We start from the raw sequence: 23,928 nt of genomic DNA on the forward strand, positions 1-23,928 counted from the left end.
CCCACCCCCACCCTCCTCTAGCTTATCTCTCCACGCTTCAGGCTCTCTGCCTTTATTCCTGATGAAGGGCTTTTGCCGAAACGTCGATTTTGCCTGTCCTCGGATTTTGCCTGTCCTCGGATGCTGCCTGAATTGCTGTGCTCTTCCAGCACCACTAATCCAGAATCTGGTTTCCAGCATGTGCAGTTATTGTTTTTACCAAAGAGATAAACAGAGCCACTGCCATCAAACACTTATTGAAAACAAGTCTTGAATGTTTGCTGAGAGGGGAAATGGGCCAGTCTCAGAGAGACTGGCACAAACACAGAATGCTGTAGAAACTGAGTGGATCTTGCAGCACCCGTGGAGATAGAAGCAAAGTTAAAGTCTTGCATTTGGAATGACTTCAGAATTGTCCTGATGAAGAGTCATACCAGACTCAAAATGCTAACACTGTTTCTCTGTCCACAGATACTGCCAGGCCTACTGAATTTCTCCAGCTTTCTGTGTTTGTTTCAGGTTTCTAGAATCCACGGTATTTTGACATTAGCAGAGAGGTTGGTTCCTAATTTGGGTCAGGAATTGGACGTGGAGTATCGGGTCAGGTTAATAGGCTAGATGGAGTGCTGATGCATCTGCTTTTTTTCGGAGAACCATTCTGTAAATTGATATGGGAAAGAAACTGTGTGTACTGTGTACAAGCTTCCATTATTTGCCTCATTCCACATAGCTTCTTCAACTGTAAAGGAATCTCAATTCTAAATTATCTGTGCAGTAATAGTGTATGACAAATCCAACAAGTTAAGCATATTTACATACTTAGCAGTCTGGGTACCGGACCTCAGAAGGGACCGAGTCACCTTCAAAGGAATGCAGCATTACTTTACCAATCTGACACAGTCAATTATGATGAGAAATTACACAAACTAGGATTGTATTTTCTGGACTTCAGACAGTTAAAGAGTGATTTAATCAAACATTGCAAGATACTGGGAGGAACAATGAGGCTATATGGAAAGTAGATCTGTTGGTTTAGAAATGTGGGTTACAGGGGTCATAATCTAAAAGTCATTAATGAAATTTCAAAACTCCTCATCCAAAAATTTGGATGCTAGATTACTGTTCACTTTAAAACTGCAATTGTATTTTTTGCTATTCAAAGGTAAATGGGACAAATGTAAACTAGAGAGTGGTCACAGATTGCCGTGGTCTAATTGAAAAACTGACCAAGTTCAAGGAACCAAATAATCGTTTCCTTGTCTGATATTCTCCTATAAATGAATGGATATTTTATGAGAGAATCCAAACCAAAGAAAGCTTGTGGGAAATTGTCACATCTGAAATAGATTTTATTTTAAATTAAGTGAAATGTAGTTAAGATACCTATCAGCCATGATATAATAGAATGGTGAAACAGGGTCAGGGGATGGAATTGACTGCTTTTGTTACAATTGCAATGTCAAGGTAGTTTGGTTATGCTTCTGGGGGAACGATGAACTGTAGAATAATACAAAGTATTTACAATACAGAAATAGGCCATTCAACCCGTCAGGTTCATGTCAGTGTTTATGCTTTACATGAGATTCCTCCCACTCCTCAACATCTTATCCATTAACACATCCGTGCATTCCTTTTTCCCTTACGTCTATCTAACTTCCCCTTAAATGTAAATACATTAATCACTTCAACTGCTGCCTCTGGTAGTGAGTTCCATATTCTCACCATTCTCTGGATAAAATTGGATTATTAGTGGCATTATCATGTAATTCTGAAAGTGAAAACACCTTCCCTACTATTAGCGTTTCAAACTGTTTCATAATCTTGAAGATCCCTATTTTACCACCCCTCGACTTCTCCTTTAAAGAAAAAATGCTGATAATTGTCTAAATAGTTCATGTCACCTGATTTCACATGATGAACCCAGCAAATGTTTGGATTTCAATTTAATTTTTTTTACTGTCTCCTCAAGCTTGCTGTTTCTATTGTCATAGTCCCCATTTTTCCTTTTAATCATATTTTATCTTTTAGGTTTGGGCCTAGCTGCTGAGCCGCTGAACAATAGAAGGAATTGCCTTTCCTCTCCAGGCATTTCCTGGAGTAAAACATTAAACTTCATTCTATATGTTTGAGAATGGACGATGAGCATGGGTAGGTGATTGACCACAGACTAGGGCTTATGTGTCATCACATGGTGCCCCTTCTCAAACCACTAACCTGCCAATGGTCTGTCCACCAGGTATGCTGTCTTCCCATGACCAATTGGGAACAGAATCCATTATTTCCCAATCTGATTATTTTGGCAAAAACAATGCCTTTTTCTCCATATCTCCACTGCTAAAATCATTGTAAAATGTTCAAAGAAAAGTTACAATATTTACAATTATGTTTCAAATCCCTATGATACTTCTGTCTGTTGCTTGCAGCTGTGTTCTGGAGACTAACTTTCAATTCGAGCAAACCCCTCGACCATCTTGGGAGTGTTGAAAATAATCCCATGGAGATGCGCACAGCTGAGCTCAATCCTTCTGAATATGAAGGACATACTCAGTGGATCACAATCAGGAGGTGAAAAGCTGACCATTCCCAGATGCATTTAGGTCAAAGGTAAAACAATAGATGGAAACCTGAATGACCACCAATTAGTTTAATGCAAGCCAGATACTCAACCTTGGGCCTACCTGGACCAGATCTGATTACTAACCAAGAGGGCTTAGAGATATAATTTACAAATGAAGTTGTGCCTAGATTCATAAGCCTTCACAGGAATATGATTATGCTAATATATTTACATAGATAAAATAACAATAACTTGCACATATATAGTCCCAATAACTTAGCTGAAGGTCCCCAGGTGTTTCACAGGTGCATTATCAAATTTGATACAAAGTCTTATGAGATATTAGAAAAGAAACTGCTTACAGTGTCATAAAGGGGAAGAGTAAAGCAGAGGTTTGGATACAGAAATCTTATGAAGTATTGGAAATTTAGATCACATTTAACCACAGAAATTATTTTCACTCACAGACACGTATGCTGTTAGGCAGATCACCAGAGATGCAGTGATAGCGTATGGGATGGAAGTGTTTGGACTCTTTGCTTCCTCTCCTGTTGTGGCAATGATGTCGAAGCCAATGAATGCATAGAAACACGTTGCTGCACCCTGGAGAACCTGTAATCAATGGATTATTAAACTTTTAAAAATTGTTAGGAGTAAAAACATTCTTTATAGAGATTTAGAGGGAAACCTTGACAGCAATCCACGTAACAGATGTATTGGTTGTGGCTTAGACGGAATGCTCTCAACCAGTGTAATCCTGACGATGTACTTAACTATTGAAAAGTATGGTCCATATGTAACCCCTAGGTAATGCAATTATCAGGACATTTGATAATTGGTATATTTGGGATCTTGCTATGCAAAGATTGACTGCCATTCTTCCTAAGTTGAAACTATGTCTATACTTTGAAGAAAAAAAATTATTGTCGGTTAAAGGCTTTGGGGTGTCATAAAATTATGAAAGGAGTTGTATAAATGCAAGACTTTCTTTCATAGAATAAAATCCATGAAATCTTACAATATAGATGGGGCCATTCAGATCGTCATGCTAATGCTGGCTTTTTGAAAGTAGTCAAAGTCAGACTGTATAGAAACAAGCCCTTCAGCCTACCATGTTTATGTTGACCAACAAACTCCAAACTACACCAATCCCATTTACCTGCATATGGTTCTACAGCCTGCTGCACCCTGGCATTTTAAGTTCTTGTGCTGATTCTTCTTAAATGTCGCAAGAGTATCTGCCTCCAAAACATTGTCAGGCAGTATATTCCATATTTCTATCAGCCTCTGGATGGAAAACCTTTTCCTTACATCTCTTCTAAACTCATTATTTCTCACCTGAAGCTTCTGCTGTTTGGTCTTACACACATCTGCCTTAGGGAAAAGATTCTCACGATCTACCGATCGATACCTCTCATAATTGTATATGTGTCAATCAAATATCCCCTCAGACTCCTCTGCTTCAGGGAAAACAAATCCAATCTATCCAGTCTCTTCTCATAACTGAGATTTTCCATCTTAGGCAACATCCTGGTGAACTTCCTCTGTGCCCTCTCCTGTGCAATTGTATCGTCCAATGGTGTGGCGAGCAGAACTGCACAGAGTATTTTATCTGTGGCCTAACCAGTCTCTATAACTATTCAAAATTCATCCTAGTTCCCAGTTTCTATCTGTCTGTCTTTCAGATGGACCAGTTCAGTTGTTAAAGTGCTTTAAAAACATCAAAAATTGAGATCCAGTTAACCTTTGATGGCGCTGAGATTCACAGGTCCCTGCTATTTTAGTCAGGAAAACTAATTAAACCTTCCCCAGTTGTGAGATAGTGATGGGCAATGTGTTGTGCATAGAGTGGTGGCAGAATCCGGCCCCCATCCAGATGGGGACATACCTGAGCACATTTGCTTGCTTTGTCAGAGGGTACTCGTAAAACTTAACAATACTTCTAAATATTTAATCATTTTTATTTTTATTTCTTACACAAATTCCAGTGATTTGTAACTACACTAACCCGTGACCTCACATCATTTCCATTCATTAGTATCTACACTCATCCTTGATCTCACATCATCTCCATGACCCTTAACCACACACCACTTCCATTGATTAGTATCTGCACTGACCTATTACTGTTTCCTCGTACTGTTTCCTAACTCCTTAGTCTCAATTGAATATTGGACATACAGAAGCAGGTGCAATCTCCAAGGAAAGTATAATGGAGATGAAGCTTTATGGCTGAAAACGTGTTGCTGGAAAAGCGCAGCAGGTCAGACAGCATCCAAGGAGCAGGAGAATCGATGTTTCGGGCATGAGCCCTTCTTCAAGAAAGGCTGAAGAAGGGCTCATGCCCGAAATGTCGATTCTCCTGCTCCTTAGATGCTGCCTGACCTGCTGTGCTTTTCTAGCAACACATTTTCAGCTCTGATCTCCAGCATCTGCAGTCCTCACTTTCTCCACGGAGCATTATGGCCAAAGATTGGGTGCTCAAATCCTATAAGATCATAAGACTTAAGAGCAAGATTAGATCTTTCAGCCCATTATGTCTGCTCTGCCATTTGATCATGGCTGATATGTTTCTCAACCCGACCCTCTTGTCTTCTCCCCGTAACATTTGATCTCCTTTACTAATCAAGAACCTATCTAACTCTGTCTTAAATACACTCAGTGACTTGGCCTCCACAACCTTCTGTGGCAATGAATTCCACAAATTCAACATCGTCTGGTTAAAGGAGTTGCTCCTCATCTCAGTTCTAAAAGGTTGTCTCTTCACATGGAGGCTGAACCCTCTGATCTGAATCTCTCCTACTAGCAGAAACCTCTTCTCCACATCCACTCTTCCGGGTCTGTCAGTATTCTGTAAATTTCAATCAGATCTTTCTTCATCCCTCTAAATTCTATTGAGTACAGATGCAGAGTCCTCAACAGTTCTTCCAGTCACAAACAAAAACAGAAGTTGCTGGAAAAGCTCATCAGGTCTGGCAGCATCTCTGAAGAGGAATCAGAGTTAATGCTTTGGGTCTGGTGACCCTTCCTCAGAACTGACGGTAGCTAGGAAAATGTTGGTTTATATGCAGAAGATTGGGTGTGGGGAGGGGACAAGAAGTGAATGATAGCTGGAAATAAAGCTGAAAGAGAGAGAAGAGCAGTTGGGTAGACAGAAGTGTGGATAACGGTCTGGCTAGGACTGTGAATAGCTGTTAATGGAGACTGTTAATGGCTAACAATTGGTAATATGTAATGTCAGACAATGTGATAGTAAGGCCTGGTGTGTAGGGTAGGGAACTAGATCATAGGAGAGTTCAGGCCCTAACTCGATATTGGGTCTGGAGGGCTGCACAGTTCCCAAGCAGAAAATAAGGTGTTGTTCTTCCAGCTTGTGTTGAGCTTCACTGAGACAGCAAGCCTGAGACAGAGATCTTGGCCAGGGAACAGGGTGGTGTGTTAAAATGGCAGACAACTAGAAGCTCAGGGGTTTTTTTTAGCAGGCAGAACATTTCATTTTCCCTAATACAGAGGAGACCACATTGGGAACAGTGAATGCAACACATAAGATTGTGTGAAATGCAGGCAAAGTGCTGCTCCAACTGGAAGATATGTTTGGGTCCTTCCCTGAGGTGCATGTGTTATACCTTCAGTAGCTGCAGAGGAAGGTGTTCTGAGGATGTGGGCGGTGTTGGGAGTGAAGGAAGGGTGGACCAGGGTCTCCTGGAGGGAACAGTCCCTGCAGAAGGTGAAAAAGTGAGGGGAGGGGAACATGTGTCTGGTGGTGGTATCTCGCTGTAGGTGATGGAAATGGCAGCTGATGATTATCTGGATGTGGATACTGGTGGGGTGGTAGGTAAGGACAAGGGGAAATCTATCACTGTTGCGGGAGGGAAGAGAGGGAGTGAGGGCAGAAGTGTAGGAGATGGGTCAGTTGAAGTTCCTGCCGATAACGGTGCTGGGGAATCTTCAGTTGAGGAAGAAGGTGGACAGTTCAGAGGACCCCGTGTCAAAGTTGGCCTGATTGTAATATACGCAATGGAGACAGAGGAAGTGAAAGAATGGAATGGAATCTTTAGAGGACGCAGGGTGTGAGGATGTGTTGTCCAGTTAGCTGTGGGAGTCAGTGGGTGTAAAGTGGATATTAGTGACCATTCTATCCCTAGAAATGGAAACAGAAATGTTGAGGAAGGGAATGGAGGAGTCAGAGGTAGATCAAGTGAAAGTGAGGGTGAGGTGGAAATTGGATGGGAAAGAGTGAGGCGGAAATTGGAAGGGAAATCGACAAACTTTTCCAATTCCGAAGGAGGGAAGCAGCACTGATGATATCGTTGATATGTCAGAGAAAGAGTTGTGGGTAGGGGCCGAAGTAGGACTAGAACAATAAATATTCCAGCCCCAAAAGGAGACAGGCATAACTGTGACCCACACACATACCCATGACCTGAAGAAAATGAGAGGTGTTAAAAGAGAAGTTGTTGAGAGTGAGGACGAGCTTGGACAACTGGATGAGGGTGTTGGTGGATGGGTACGGTTTAGGCCTTTGCCCCAGGAAGAAGCGGAGAGCCCTGAGACCATCCTGGTGGGGGATGGTTGTGTAAAGGAATTGCACATCCATGGTAAAGAGGTGGCAGCTGGAACCTGCAAACTGGAAATTCCAAAACTGGTGAAAAGCGTCAGAGGAATCACAGGTGTACGTGGGCAGAGTCTGAACCAGAACAGAAAAGACTGAGTCAAGATAGGAAGAGATGATTTCTGTGGGGCAGGAGCAGGCTGAAACAATGGATCTGCCCGGCAGTCCTGTTTGTGGATTTTCGGAAGAAGGTAGAAGCTGTCCAGGGCTGAGGGACTGTCAGCTTAGAAGCAATGGGGGCCAGAGGGAGTTCACTAGATGAAATAAGGTCAGTGACCATAGTTGATACAATGGCTGTTGTGCCATGGTGGGGTCATGGCCCAGGGGAAGAAGCCAACTTCAAAAAGGGAGCCTCAGAAATGAGGTTTCCCCCATATCTTTGTTGAAAGGGCCCTCAACCAGGTCTGATCCATTACCTGCACTTCTGCCCTCACTCCCTCACTTCCCTCCTGCAACAGCAATAGGATTCCCCTTGTCCTTACCTCACATCCAGATGATCATCAGCTGCCATTTCTGCCACCTCCAATGAGATGCCACTACCAGACTCATATTCTCCCCCCCTCCCCTGTCCACCTTCTGCAGAGACCCTTCCCTCCAGACATGCTGGTCCACTCTTCCTTCACTCCCAGCATCCCCCACAGCCTCACAGCATCTTCCCCTGCAACCACTGAAGGCATAACACCTGCCTATTTACCTCCTTCCTCCTCAGTTTCCAAGGGTCCAAACATACCTTCCAGTTGGAGCAGCACTTTATCTGCACTTCTCTCAATCAAGTCCACTACAATTGCTGCTCTCAATGTGGTCTGTTCTACATTGGGGAAACAAAGCTTGGACTGGTGGACAGCTTTGCAGAACATCTACATTCTGCCTGCAAAAAAGACCCTGAACTTTCAGTTGCCTGCCAGTTTAACATACCACCCTGTTCCCTGGCCAACATCTCTGCTTCAGGCTTGCAACAGTGCTCCAGTGAAGCTCAGCACAAGCTGGAAGAACAACACTAATTTTCTGCTTGAGGTCCCTGCAGCACTCCAGACTCAATATGGAGTTCAATAATTTTAGGGCCTGAACTCTCCCATGTCCTACCTCCCTACGACACACAGTAGGCCTTGTTATTACATAGACTATCATTACACAGTACCTATTGTTGGCCACTAACAGTCTCCATTAACAGTCATTCACCCTCCTAACCAAATTGTTATCCATTCCTTTATCCATCCAACTGTTCTCATCTCTCTTTTAGCTCTATCTCCAACCATTGTTCGCTCCCTGCACCCTCCCCCCACCCTATCTTCTCCATATAAACCAACATTTTCCTAATTACCATCAGTGCTGAGGAAGGGTCACTGGATCTGAGACATTAACTCTGATTTCTCTTCACAGATGCTGCCAGAGTTGCCAAGCTTTTCCAGTGACTTCTGTTTTTGTTTCTGATTCACAGCATCCACAGTGCTTTCAGTTTTTATCATCCAATGACAAGTCTTTCATCTCCAGGATTGTCTTGTAAACCTAATCTGGACCTCCTCCAATGTTAGAACATCTTTCCTTAGGTACTGGACTCCATGTTACTTATAGCATTCCAAATGAGGTCTGACCAGAGCCTTATACAGCCTCAGTAGTACATCTCTGCTCTTATGTCCTAGCCCTCTTCAAATGGATATTAACATTGTATTTGTCTTTCTAATTGCCAACTGAACCTGCATGTTAACCTTAAGAGAATCCTAAGCTCGGTCACTTTAGTCCATTTGTGCTTCAGATTTCTGAGGCCTTTTCCCATTTAGAAAATAGTTTATGTCTCTATTCTTCCTACCAAATAGTATAACCTCATACTTTGCCACTTCTTTGCCCACTTTGCTAGCCTGTCCAAGTCCTTCTGCAGCCTCCCGCCTCATCAACACTACCTGTTGCTCTACTATTTTTGAATCATCTGCACACTTAGCAGCAATGCCTTCAGTTCTTTCATCCAGATTCAATTCCCGCCTCGGGTGACTGTCTGTGTGGAGTTTGCATGTTCTCCCTGTGTCTGTGTGGATTTCCTCCGGGTGCTCCGGTTTCCCTCCATAATCCAAAGATGTGCAGGTTAGATGAATTGGCTATGCTAAATTGCCCATAGTCAGGGGTATATATAGGGTAGGGGAATGGGTCTAGGTGGGTTAATCATTGGACGATTGGTGTGAATCTATTGGGCTGCAGGGCCTGTTTCAAAAAGGGGTGGCACGGTGGCTCAATGTTTAGCATTGCTGCCTCACAGTGCCAGGGAGCTGAGTTCAATTCCCGCCTCGGCCAACTGTCTGTGTGGAGTTTCACATTCTCCCCGTGTCTACGTGGGTTTCCTCCCACAGTCCAAAGATGTGCAGGTTAGGTGAATTGGCCATGCTAAATTGCTCCTAGTGTTAGGTGTAGGGGAATGGGTCTGGGTGGGTTGCTCTTCGGAGGGTCGGTGTGGACTTGTTGGGCCGAACAGCCCGTTTCCACACTGTAGGGAATCTAATCTAACACTTTCAGTATTGCATAATTTACATTGAAATTGCCTTTTAGGGGCAGCACAGTGGCTCAGTGGTTAGCACTGCTGCCTCACAGCACCAGGGTCGCAGGTTCGATTCCAGCCTCGGGCGACTGTGTGGAATTTGCATATTGTGCCCATGTCAGTGTGGGTTTCCTCCGGGTGCTCTGGTTTCCTCCCACAGTCCAAAGATGTGCAGGTTAGGTGAATTAGCCATGCTAAATTGCCCATAGTGTTAGGTGCATTAGTCAGAGGGGAAGTGGGTCTGTGTGGGTTACTCTTCGGAGGGTCGGTGTGGTCTGGTTGGGCTGAAGGGCCTGTGTCCACACTGTAGGAATCTAATCTAATCTTAATGTATAACACGAGTAGCGGTGGTTCCAAACTGATGGACTATCACCAAAGATAACAACTGAAGTTGACCAAAATTGATGATGTGGAAAAGGCATGGCATCTTCAAAAATACTGTACAACACAAATCCTTTCCTCTTGGGCAATGCAAAGGAATAATTTGATATTTCATAGTATGATGTTTCACCAAGGAAGTTAATTTAACATGAGGTAACAGTGCAAGAAGTATTGACACACTGGTAAAGTCAGTCTAAGAATCAAGCCCAGATGACGTGCAGATTTCCAGATTTGCTGATTATTATTTTAAATCAGAAACAACTACAGGATGTGTCTATTGTACTTCCAGTATTCTTGTTATCCAAATATTGTAGTGTTTATTTGAATGAAAACTCCCATCTTGCACTGCTGTTGGTGACAGTGATCAGGAGCAGGTTCAAGTTTGAAATTCTTTTAAGATTTGCACTTATCTGCAATTCGTAATGTGTAACATCCCCGTACAACCCAAGGACTTATCATATCCCATTGGACAGTGCAATACTAAGACCTGTTTCGTTACATCCCACATTTCAATTTCTTCTCCAAACGTAATGCTTCTTGTTTGCCTTGCTTTTTGCGGGAAGAAATCATTTTGGCCGACCTTATACCTTTTAGGCCCTTCCAGTTCCTGGGACTCAGCTGTCTTTTAGCACAGAGTCAAATACCAGTTCAAAGCTGAACACAGAGCAACAGAGAAGCAGCTGCATTGTAAACCAATGTAAGGTTTTTTTTGGAATACATCCAAGCTAATAAGCTAAGTAGCCACGTTGTTGTAAACAAGCTGGTTCCGTTTCCAAAACTCTGGCATAATACATTGGAGTAACTGACTGTGGCTGCTATTGAATCACAGCCAGGAAACCACTTAAAATAATTCAATTTCAGATTGATACAAAGGAACATCATATCAATACAAATTAGATGAAAAGACTCTACGGGCATCTGCAGCGGTCAAATCATTTTGGTGTCACTCATCTTCTGTTTGTCGGAGAGAGAAATGTAATAACCTGAATTTGTATTTGCAATGACGGCAAAACTGTTTGTCCTCATGGTTATTACTGGCAAACTGACAGCAACTTCTAGACTTTGCACAGTAAAATGTGAAAATCCATAGGTTGCGATCAGCAATTGTCCCATCACAAGTTGCAATGTTGAAGTACTGGATATGTAAACATTTTAGAAATCACTTGAATGAACATGAACTTTCATTAATCTGATAAATATTCATCCAGTAAAGTAAGAAGGAGTTGGTCCATCTTCCACATTTAGTTACTCACAATCCACAGTCTGGTATAAACACAGACAACTATACTATACTATACTACAAATTGGCCCACTTTTCCAAGGGTAAACCAGTCTGTGGTCTTGCAAACATGCCACATTGCACTCCATCGTCCATAATTGTGCCTTATCCAAATGGCCTGTTCAGAGATGTTTTGATACACCTCTAGAGGAGATGGGATTTGAACACAGGCCTCCTGCCTCAAAGGTAGGGACACCAACAGTGCACTGCAACAGACAGAATCCATTTTACATATTCTCTGATCAAACTGTTCAGAGATGTTTTTATGAACTTTTCAAGCATGTAAGACTTGAACCTGGGCCTTCTGTCTCAGAGGTAGTGGGACTATCTCTGCGCCAATAAGAGCTCATACAACCCACTTCGATTTTTTTGATATCCAGAAGTGCTCTTTCTCCCTCATTGTCAAATCACCCATTGGACTTTTTCATCTATTAAGCACGAACAAACTACTTTGTCAATACTGCTCCAATTAACTTCAGCTGCTTTCAATAATATCTGGAGCATGCACAAGTTCATGCTCAATTAGCACAGTAAAATTAGCTACCTTCACTTCTTATGATCATGCTGTCTCCGTTAAAAACCCTAGAAAAAGGTATGCCTTGTTGGACATGTTCTAATTAGAATTCACAGGATGTACTAAATTAAATCATAAGGTTTTCTGAGCAATCTTTCTAGTCTTGAAAATGAAACTTTATGGTCAGAATTTTAAAAGTGTTATGAGCAATGGGAAATAAGGTAGGGTTTTGGAGTTAGTTGTGCTGGAGTCAAATTTTCAGCTTCTCAAGAGTGAAATGAAAGTAGGGAATTAAGTTTGCAGTTAGATTAAACTTTCTGAATGCAAATGTTGGAAACTATTTTAAAGTGTTAGCAGATCAAGTATATTCATTAAAGCACAAGTACACTAAATTAAATTGTACATTTGCAAGTAACCCAGCAGTTAATGGACAATATATACTGTCAGGTTCATGACTAGTTAAAGGTTGATGAGGTAGCCTTCTTGGTAGATTTTGTCTGAGTTGAAAATCACACAACACCAGGTTATAGTCCAACAGGGTTTAATTGGAAGCACTGGCTTTTGGAGCGCTGCTCCTTCATCAGGTGGTTGTGGCGCTTCAAAAGCTAGTACTTCCAATTAAACCTGTTGGACTATAACCTGGTGTTGTGTGATTTTTAACTTTGTACACCCTGGTACAACACTGGCATCTTGTCTGAGTTGGAGCTCCTATTCTTTCATGGAGATCTTTGTTGGGTTACAGGAGAGGTGGCATTGATGCACTAAATCAGGTAGCAGTGGTGCAAATAGGGGGAAAATAAAATATGAGGGAAAGTTGGCTATAACTATCAAAACAGATAACATATTTTTCTATGGATATGTAAAATGTGAAGATTTAACAAAGTCAGCATTAGCCCTATAGAAAGTGAACTTGCAAATTAATAATGGAGAATAAGGAAATGGGGAGATGAACAGATATTTTACTTGGGTGTTCACTATGAAAAATAGAAGTAAAATCCCAGAAATAGCTGTATATCAAAAACTGGGTGCGAGTGAAGAATTAAGAAATCACAATCACCAGGGATGTAGTCCTGAGCAAATTGGTGAAGCTGTAGCTGATCACTCCTTGGGTCCTGATGAATGTTTTCCTCAGGTCTGAAACAATGTCGGTCAAAAGTGTGGTACTGGAAAAGCACAGCAGGTCAGACAGCATCTGAGGAGCAGGAGAATCAACGTTTCAGGCAAAATCCCTGACTCTCCTGCTCCTCCGATGCTGCCTGACCTGCTGTGCTTTTCAACCACCACACTCTCGATTGTGATTTCCAGCATCTTCAGTCCTCACTTGCCCTCTTAATGATGTCGCTAGTTGATGCATTGGGTTTAATTTTCTAAAAGGAAGATTCTATTAGATTGGAAATTATTTAATGTAACAACTTTACTCAAAAAGGGATAGAAACAGAAAGCAGGAAACTGTAGGTAAGTTAGCTGAATATCTGTCACCGTGAATATGTCAGAAGATATTATTAAAGATGTTACAGCAAGGCACTTAAAGTTCAAGGTAAATGGGCAGAGACAACATGAGTTCGTTAAAGGGGAATCATGTTTAGTCAATTTATTGGAGCTCTTTGAGACTGAAACATTTGCTATGGATAAAAGTGGAACCAATGGATGCATTGTACTTAGATTTCTAGAAGGCATTTGATAAGGTGTCACATCAAAGGTTCTTATAGAAATTAAAAGCATATTTAATATGTTTGCAGGATTAGAAGATTATTTAGTAAACATGAATCAGGGAAGAAGCATAAAAAGGTTATATTCTGGTTAGCATGATGGAATGAGTAATGTGCCAGAAGGATCAGTGCTGGGCCTCAGTTTTTACAATTTATACAAATGATTTGAAAGAAGGGACCGGCGGTATGATTGTTAAATTTGCTGATGAATCAAGGAAAGGTAGGACAGTAAGTTGAAGAGAATGTAGGGCACTACAAAGTTATATAGTTCAATTAATTGAGTGGACCAAGATCTTGCAAATAGAGTCAAATGCAGGAAAATGTAAAATTGGCCATTTTGGCAGGAACAAAAAACAAGAATCTAAATGGTGAAATATTGCAAAGCTCTGGAGTGCAGAAGGGTTGAGTGCATGGGTCATAAAAAGTTGCTATGCTGGTATGGCAAGAAATTAGGAAAACAATTAGAATTTACTGTGACAAGAAGTTTCTTCAGTTATACAGGAAACGGATGAGACTGCATCTTGAATACTATGTATAGAGTTGCTCTCCTTACTTTAAAAAGATAGCAAATATGTTGGGATTAGTTCAGAGAAGGTTGACTTGACTAACACCCAGAATACATTAGTTGCCTTGTGAGCTTGTATCCACTGGAGTTTAGAAGAATAAGAGGTTACTTGACTGAGACAGGTAAAGATTGCTTGTAGCATTTTAGTTTACATTTAAATCAAATGTGTATGTCCCAACCTTTATTGCATTCCTTGTGAAATGATTAAAATATTATGGATGATCAGCATTTTTTTTTAGCTCCTGGGTTGCTGTCAGTGACAATTCTGCAGTGTGGTTGATGACAACACTACTGGACAGAGATCTCCAGAAGTCAAAATAAAATTAATCTCAGGAAAGCGCATTGAGGCTACATAGATCACTAGATTCCACTGAGGTCTTTAGTGATCTTCATCACTTGAACACCGACAACAAAATCTGGTCTAATATATCAATCAATATATTGTTGTACAAAAATAATTCAATTAATGAGGAGATTTAGCATTTACTTAATAAGCCATAGTAGGAGACACAGATTTTAGAAAACAGTTTGCAAATGTAAGCAGCTTTCGCCAGTAGCAGAATCAGACAATAGAGAATTAGCAGCCCTGTTTCCCATTTCACTCAAAATTACTTTACTGTTGGAAAGGAAAATTAGTCACAATTAAAAAGGCATCCAATTTACTGTCGAACATTTCTGCTACTGCTGAAAACTAATCTCACCCCATTTCACCCAAATGGAATTGTTTAATAATAAACTGAAGAGGTTGTTACTAACCCCAGACCATCCAAAAGGTAGAAACCTCCCTTCATCCCAGTTGGCGCTATTGATGAAGAACAGGCCTGAGAACATGATGAAGACCCAAGCAGCCAAGTTGATGATGTTCAGCACATTGTTAAACCCTACAGAATTCTTCACTCCTAAGGAAACGATGGCTGTCACAATGACAGCGATGAACAGTGCCAGGAGGTCAGGATAGGACTCTTCCCCTTTCCCTGTGCAAAACAAATACAGAAAACAACACAACTCAATCACAAAGTTACAAACACTAAAAAAAGCACTATTTCAAACCTAAAGCCAAAGTCCTTCAGCAATCTTTGAGAATTGGCAATGCCAAAAATGTGGTCCTAGAATGTACTGGCCATTGAAACTGAGTGTTGGTGAAATGGCAGAGAGCCTGGTTTAATCTTGAACTAAGCTTCAAACTTCTTTCAGACTGATTGGCTTTGCTGTAAGAATTCAATATTAAATTAAATAAGTTAGAGTAAAAGCAATCCCAAGCAGGTATAGGTCTAAACCACAATTTAGTACAATTTCAACTTTATTCAAGATGGCCAGGATAAAGATTGTAAAAGTACACAGGGCTGCTCTTCTGCAATTGCAGTTAAAGGTGGGACTGTGAGGGGTAATGCTAAGGAAATGCATCCAATATCCAACCAAAGAGCTTTAAAGTGCAGGAAAGAGATGGAAGAACCAATAAATCTTGTTTGATTGGACACTGGTCTGAACTGGTCTTGTACTCCTTAAGGTGGAACTCCAGTTTTGACCACTGATAATCATTTCTAAGTTTTATTGGCTTTTCCTTCTGATAGCCATTTGGATGAAGTATTAACCAAGGTCCTTTCTCTGTTCTTGCGTGAATATAAAGTTTGCATTGAGGACTATTGAAAAGAAATGCATTGAGCATGCATGGGAGCCTTGGTCAATGTTTATCTCTAAACGAACATCACCAAAATGGAAATAAATTACTGCAGATGCTGGAGATAGAGTCATAGAGATGTACAGCACGGAAACAGATCCTTCAGATCAACTCATCCATGCCGACCAGATATCCCAACCCAATCTAGTCCCACCTGCCAGCATCTGGCCTATATCCCTCCAAACCCTTCCTATTCATATACCCATCCAAATGCCTCTTAAATGTTGCAATTGTACCATCCTCCACCACTTCCTCTGGCAGCTCGTTCCATACATGTACCACCCTCTGTATGAAAAAGTTGCCCCTTTGGTCTCTTTTATATCTTTCCCCTTTCACTGTCAACCTGTGCCCTCGACTTCCGGACTCCCCCATCCCAGGGAAAAGACTTTGTCTATTTATCCTATCCATGCCCCTTAGGATTTTATAAACTTCTCGGCCTCTGACGCTCCAGGGAAAACAGCCCGAGCCTATTAAACCTCTCGCTATAGCTCAAATCCTCCAACCCTGGCAACATCCTTGTAAATCTTTTCTGAATCCTTTCAAGTTTCACAACATCTTTCCAATAGGAAGGAGACCAGAATTGCACATAATATTCTAACAGTGGCCTAACCAATATCCTGTACAGGCACAACATGACCTCCCAACTCCTGTACTCAATACTCTGACCAATAAAGGAAAGCATGCCAAATGCTTTCTTCACTATCCTATCTACCTGCGACTCCACTTTCAAGGAGCTATGAACCTGCACTCTAATGTCTCTCTGTTCAGCAACTCCCTAGCACCTTACCATTAACTGTATAAGTACTGCTAAGATTTGCTTTCCCAAAATGCAGCACCTCACATTTATCGAAATTAAACTCCATCTGCCACTTCTCAGTCCATTGGCTCATCTGATTAAAATCCCGTTGTTATCTGAGGTAACCTTCTTTGCTTCCACTACACCTCCAATTTTGGTGTCATCTGCAAACTTACTAAACTGTACCTCTTCTTCTCACATCCAAATCATTTATATAAATGATGAAAAGTAGTGAACCCAGCACCGATCCTTGTGGCACTCCACTGGTCACAGGCCTCCAGTCTAAAAAACAACCCTCCACTACCACCCTCTATATTCGACCTTTGAGCCAATCCTGTATCCAAATGGCTAGTTCTCCCTGTATTCCATGAGGTCTAGGATTAGTGGTGCTGGAAGAGCACAGTAGTTCAGGCAGCATCCAAGGAGCTTCAAAATCCTTGGATGCTGCCTGAACTGCTGTGCTCTTCCAGCACCACTAATCCAGAATCTGGTTTCCAGCATCTGCAGTCATTGTTTTTACTTCCATGAGATCTAACCTTGCTAACCAGTCTCCCATGGGGAACCTTGTCGAACAACTTCCTGAAGTCAATAAAGATCATGTCCACCACTCTGCCCTCATCAATCTTCCTTGTTACTTCTTCAAAAAACAGAATCAAGTTTGTGTGACATGATTTCCTATGCACAAAGCCTTGTTGATTATCCCTAATCAGTCCTTGCCTTTCCAAATACATGTACAGCCTGTCCATCAGGATTCCCTCCAACAACTTGCCCACCACCGACATCAGGCTCAGTGGTCTATAGTTCCCTGGCTTGTCCTTACCACCTTTCTTAAACAGCGGCACCACATTGGCCAATCTCCAGTCTTCTAGCACCTCACCTGTGACTATTGCTGATACAAATATGAAATAAAAACAGAAAGTGCTGGAGCAACTCAGCAGTTCTGGCAGCATCTGTGGAGCTGTAAAATGCCTTGGGAAATCCTGATATAATGAAAGCTGTGACATTAATATTGCAAGTTGGGGCTATTTTCTCCCGAGAGGAGAACACTGAAAGGTGTTCTGATAGAGGTCTTCAAAATCATGACAAAGTTAAGCAACTAGACATGGTGCATATATTTTGGGGAAATGCCTACAAATAGAAAGCCACAAATTAAACAAACTGAAAAGGGAACTCAGTAAAGAGGGATGAAGATAGGAAACTCATTACCATAGGGAGCAATTCAGGCAAATAGCACAGATCGTTTCAGGAGAGGTTAAGTAAACACTTTAGGCAAAAAGGAGTAAGAGAATCTCTCAATATTATGAGATGATATAGGGTGAGCAGAGGTTCACCTGGAATATAAACTGTGGTGTGAAGTTGCAGAATCAAATGACTTGCTTCTGTACTGTATATTCATGAAATTGTATGAAGGTATTATTTTCATTTAAGTGACTGGAGCACCATAACGAGTGTTAACCAAATTCCTAAAATTACAGAAACCTAACACCAAGAATCATGATTTCAGTTTCTATCAACATTGAGAACTGACAATTCTTTTTTGTTTAAATCTGGTAGTGATCCTACTGACCTACCTAGTCCATTCAAAGTGCCAACGTAATCCACTATCCAGTGGCTGATGGTGTGGTTGGCTAGTGAATCAAACATACTGCTCAAAGCACTGGCACCAGCGGCTGTGCCAATCAGATACTCCAAAATCAGGTTCCACCCAATGAAGAATGCTACAAACTCTCCCACTGTCACATAGCTGTAAGTGTAGGCAGAGCCTGTAGTCTTAGGTACTCGCACACCAAACTCAGCATAGCACACCCCTGGAAGATAAAAAGAGAAAATACCTGCATCAAGATGGAGTTGGATGAAAGATGTAAGAGCAGGGTGCAAGACAGTCACACAAGGCAACTCTGAAGGCAACACTTGTTACATCCAATATTCCCTGTTCTGCAGTCTATCTAATCATTGATATCTTCAAAATCCATATGCATTTTACCCTTTCAAAAACTCAAATCATCCACTTAATGTAAGGGAAAGTTATATGCAAATATTTTTTGATTCCCAAAGATAAACATGCCCTAAACTAAAACCCAGAGATGTTAAATAAAGATTATAATTTTAAAAAAGGAATGGAAATTAGTGGAAATAACAAACAGTAAATGATATATAAATAGCACCTGTAACATGGTAAAATATCCTAAGGTTCTTCACTGGAGTATTCTCAAACAAAATTAAACTTCATTCATGTAAGGCATTACTGGGACAGGTAGAACATAAGATAGATGGGTTGAGAGATTTACAGAAGAAATTTCATATATTAGGTTCAAACTAGCTGTACAGTCATCAACAGTGGAAACATTAAAATTACAGCTCTTCAAAGGCTAGAGTTAAATGGACACAGATCTCCGAGGTATGTGGGGCTGGAAGCCATTATAGAGATATGGTGTTCCATTTGAATTGGAAAGGCCTAACTGTTACTGTAATTCTTTATTTGTTGCATTTCCATGTGTTGCCTATCAGCAATAATCAACTTATTCCCACCAATTCTCCTTTCCCCAATCCCATCAGCTTCATGGGTACCAGGGATGTTTTAATCATTTCTGTTTCTGTTTTTACAGTTTCCAGTCACATTCCTGACCTACTATTTACTTTGAAAAAGATGGCTATTTCAGCTGTTTGTTTAAAAATACGCTCCACATTCCAGAGAGTCATTTAGGTATTAACATGAATTAAAGATTCTTAAAATAATTCCCCTCTGTGTAAAAAATGGTTTTCACTAATCTTTAGTTTCAAATTTGCAAAATTTAATTTCAACAGTTCAAGCCAAGAAAAAAATCTTTAGATCTTGTATATGTATTTGTCACTCAACACTTTAAAGATTTGCATTATATCTCCTTAAATCTTCCTTTCTCCAACAATTGGAAAATTAGTTTTTTATAGCCAGCAATAGCAATGTTGCTATATCATATATCTGTGCCAGGTAAGTTAGGTAATCCTTACAGTCATTTCTCACCAAAAATTTCTTAGGTACCCTAAACTACACTAGAATGATGCTCAATGCTAGTCAGTAAAGGCCTTTTAATGTTACTCAGACATTTTTACCCATAGCCCTTTAACTGTGCACTGTTGAGCCATGACGCAGTGATATCAGGAGAACCAAGACAGCTGAATGTTTAAATATCATTTGGTTAAAAACAGTGCCAAATCTGAGGACAGCAAGAAATGAAAAGAACCAAAACTTAAATTTTAAAATGTTAAATATGTAAATGAGTTTTTAAAAGGCAGCAGTAGTTGCACCTTTCAAGTCCCAATAAACTCTGCAGATGCCATTTTTGAAAAACACATTTATGTATTTAACATTTTAAAATTGAAGTTATGATTCTTTTCATTTCTTGCTCTTCACTAAAGATCCTTTTCCATCTCTTGCTCTTCAATAGTCTTTTACAATGAAAATTAGGACATGGGCATATTTCTGTAGTATCATTGTTCATTTGACAGGAAGATGAATACTCACTAGGTAACTGAATAGGATCACAGTTTATTCAGCAGGGGGAAGGGTTTCTCACTGTGTAATTGCACAGAATCATTATATATTCAGCAGAAGGATTACAATCTGTGTAACTATACAAAGTTGCTGTCTTTTTTTCAGCAGGGGAAGGATTGTTTAGTGAATGGAACATAACTATCCACTTTGTAAGCATATAGTTGTTTTCAGAATCAGGTCTGGCTATTCATTATGTATTGATTTCCTGTTCATTCAGAAGGATAAGGATTTTCCTAATCTAAATGCTATTAAATTATTGGATTGGGTCATAAAACATCTTCAGTTCTATTAAGTAAGCAAAAAGTAAAATCTTTCACAAAACAAACTGGATTACAAGCCCAAGAAAATGAATGATTCTTTGTAGTTTTATTGCATCAGGCAATATCTTTCATAAAAGTAGTTTGTGCAAACCAAGATAATTTTACCAAGACAGGCATCAGGATCTAGTCTTTTTCCTTCTGTGTTTTTATCTGGAACAGGATGGCATATGCAGATGGAGTTAATCTCTGAAGATTGCGTCACTGATGTTTGGACAGATGAACTGTCTTTCTCTGAGCTATATCTGGCATCAACGTTTAGTCCCAAGGGTGTTGTTGCAACAGAACTGTGTCAGCCACAGCAACATGTGTGTGTAGAATTAGGCGCACTCAGGGTGAGGGCCTGATTCTGTATTCTCGAACAAGACTGATGCTGCTTTACACATGTACCCACTATAGTGTGTTGGTGTGTTATTAGACCAGAAACACAATGGCAGTTTTGAGAATTTCAATAGATAGATTGACATAGGTATTTGTTTTCAATTTTAAAGGCAATAAGGAGCAGCGGGAGAAAGCAACAATATGACATTAAAAATAGAGAATCAGCCATGAATATATTAAATGGTGGAATAGGCTTGCAGGACCAAAAGACCTGCTCCTGGTTTCCATCTATGTAGATTCTATGATCGGCGGCACGGTGGCACAGTGGTTAGCACTGCTGCCTCACAGCACCAGAGACCTGGGTTCAAATCCCGCCTCAGGCGACTGACTGTGTGGAGTTTGCACATTCGGAGGAAGCCCGTGTCTGCGTGGGCTTCCTCCGGATGCTCCGGTTTCCTCCCACAGTCCAAAGATGGGCAGGTCAGGTGAATTGGCCATGCTAAATTGCCCGGTAGTGGTAGGTGAAGGGGCAAGTGTAGGGGTATGGGTGGGTTGCGCTTCGGCAGGTCGGTGTGGATTTGTTGGGCTGAAGGGCCTGTTTCCACACTGTAGGTGAAGAAGGGCCTGTGCCCGAAACGTCGAATCTCCTGTTCCCTGGATGCTGCCTGACCTGCTGTGCTGTTCCAGCAATAAAGTTTCTACGGTAATCTAATCTAATCTAATGATTCAGTGTCCGAAGCTAAAAGCTGTCATTTTAAAATTGCCCAATTAATATTGTGGCTGTTATTATCAGTCTCTTGCATATTTAAGACATCTTCACTGGTTGTCCCACTCAACTTTTCAGTAAAGCCACAGGACTGCAAAAAGGGTAAGTTTCAATCCTTACTTTGATTAACGCTCCCACCCACTTCTTCCCAGATGTATTGAGTTAAGCTGAGGGCCATGATTTTTGCATAGAATAATTCAAGTCACATAAGGTTGCAGTTATTCAAGATTCCACTGCCAATTCCTCCAGAGATAGCTAGGGATAGGCAAGAAAAAGCCAGCCATGTCAATGGCATTCATATCACAGCAAATTATAACAATGAAAGCAATTGAAGGATTAGACCCATAACTGCAAACTGGCAAAACTCTGTCTTCAATACTTTCCATTATAGTTGTGATGGAATATGTTTAGGCTTTCATTGAAACTATGAATTCATTCATACTATTTATTGAAATGAATAATCAAACATATCATCAGAAACTGTCTATACTAACACCATAAGGTAATAAAGTCATCTCGAGCACGTTCTAAAGGAATTCTAGTGCGAATCAAAACATAGCTCGGCATCTACCAGCTCCTTCGAAAGGAGAGGCAAACACAAAGGAGAGTAGCTCTGTCCTTAGAACAAAATGTAAACTTAACAATTACAAGGATGGCAATTGCAAATGTTGTCTTATTTGATTTTTTTCATTATTTCAGATATATATCTGGTAATCTTGTTTTCCTGCATCTTATCAGCTGATTGCCTGAGCTATCAGAAGTAACTGCATTTATTTGCTGTGACTTGTAAGTGATTCATAAGAAGAAATGATAAAGAAGCAGGAATGGCCCATATGGCTCACTTAAGCCTGTCTACCACTCAATCAGCTCCATGAACAAACATGCCCACCAATTCTATTTTGTCCACTTTTCCCATACCCCAACTTCCATTGTGTTCAAAAGTGTACCAACCTCGACAGTGAATGCGTTTAATGGCTAAACATCCTCAGAGAACTTCAAAAATTCACAGCCCTATGAGTGAAGAAACTTCTCCTCCTAAACAGCTGACAGCATATCCTGAGGTTGCAACACCTAGCTCTCAACTCTGCAATCAGGGCAACAGCCTATCAGCAAGTCTCTAAGAGTTTTATCAATTTCAATAAGGTCTCATTCTTCCAAACTATATATATGTTAATATAGGAGAAAGTGAGGACTGCAGATGCTGGAAATCAGAGTCGAGAGTGTAATGTTGGAAAAACACAACCGGTCAGGCAGCATCTGAGGAGCAGGAGTTTCCCAATGAGAGGCTTATGCCAGAAACGTTAATATAGGCCCATTCTGACCAATATCTTTCATATGACAAGCTTTCATCCCAGAAACCAATCTGATGAATAATTGTTGCCACTTTGCTAGGGAAGTACATCTTTCTTTAGGCAGAGAAACCAAAATTTTATAAATACTTATCTCAAATTTGTCAACTATGATTCAGTGGGTAACTTATTCAATTCTGAATCCCGAAAGTGAGAGTTTAAGTTCATACTCCAGAGCCCACACCCTATATGGTGGATAGTCACATGCAGTGCTAGCACTGAAGGAGTGCTGCATGGTCATTGGTGCCTTGTTGTGGATGGGAATTAAAGCTGGCCCTGCCTCATTTGATGTGAAAGTTTCTGATACTATTTTGAAGATGAGCAAGAGAGTTATCCTCGATGTCCTGGTCAATACTTAACCCCCAAAGATTACCGATAAAAAGTTTACCTGACTATTTATTATATTGCAGTTTGGGGATCTGACAGTACACAAACTGTTGCATTTTTTATTAGAAAAGTGACTCCACTTTAAAAGTGGTTATTTGGTTGTGAAGCACTTTGGGTGGTTCTGAGATCATGAACCATATTGTGTGGATACAAGTTTGTTTGCTTTAAACCTTTGCTTTGGTACTTGGTTCATTCAAGTGAATATGACTGATGTTCAAGTTTTTATGTTTCAAACCAGAGGTGCAAATGGAATAAATCCCAGTATTGTTGAGTGAGTCTCAGACCATGAGTCCGATGGCCAATCTGAACTACAGTTCAAACACTTCAGCCTCTCTGTGCCACTATATTTTCCACAGAAAGTATTTACTGCTACAGGAACAGAATAGAAATTTGAAATAACTCCATGAAGGCCAGTATCCAGTCACCAAGTCACCCTACGCTTACATATGTTAATACATGACACTGACCCAGCTAGCTCAGAACCAGCTTCTAGAGTGGCCCGAAGACCTAAACAGGAGTGGCAGGCATGTCAGCAAGGACTCCCTAATTGGACCAGGTTAACAGCCACAATCAGGGAATTCATATTCTACGAGGTCCACCTGTCTATCCTCGTTTCAATCACTATGAAATCCCCATCCCATTCTGACATATGCTTCTATTTC

The 23,928-nt window shown here is 40.8% G+C and overlaps 1 protein-coding gene across 5 annotated transcripts in view; it reads right to left on the bottom strand.

The window, feature by feature from the left end:
* The window catches only part of LOC122556114 (probable cationic amino acid transporter), a 79,515-nt gene that overhangs the window by 21,455 nt on the left and 34,132 nt on the right, over nt 1–23,928 (bottom strand). For all 5 annotated transcript variants that reach the window (XR_006313467.1, XM_043702576.1, XM_043702573.1 and 2 more), the window contains exons 3-5: nt 18,166–18,402; nt 14,877–15,094; nt 3,002–3,148 (exon numbers count right to left, since the gene is read on the bottom strand). Coding sequence is in view for 4 of the 5 variants with exons in the window: in XM_043702576.1 (XP_043558511.1) it covers nt 3,002–3,148; nt 14,877–15,094; nt 18,166–18,402 (602 nt within the window). In the remaining variant the exon portion in view is untranslated. The remainder of the gene's footprint in view (nt 1–3,001; nt 3,149–14,876; nt 15,095–18,165; nt 18,403–23,928) is intronic.

This window comes from Chiloscyllium plagiosum, chromosome 13 (assembly GCF_004010195.1).
Source record: "Chiloscyllium plagiosum isolate BGI_BamShark_2017 chromosome 13, ASM401019v2, whole genome shotgun sequence".
In the NCBI taxonomy this organism is placed as follows: domain Eukaryota; kingdom Metazoa; phylum Chordata; class Chondrichthyes; order Orectolobiformes; family Hemiscylliidae; genus Chiloscyllium; species Chiloscyllium plagiosum.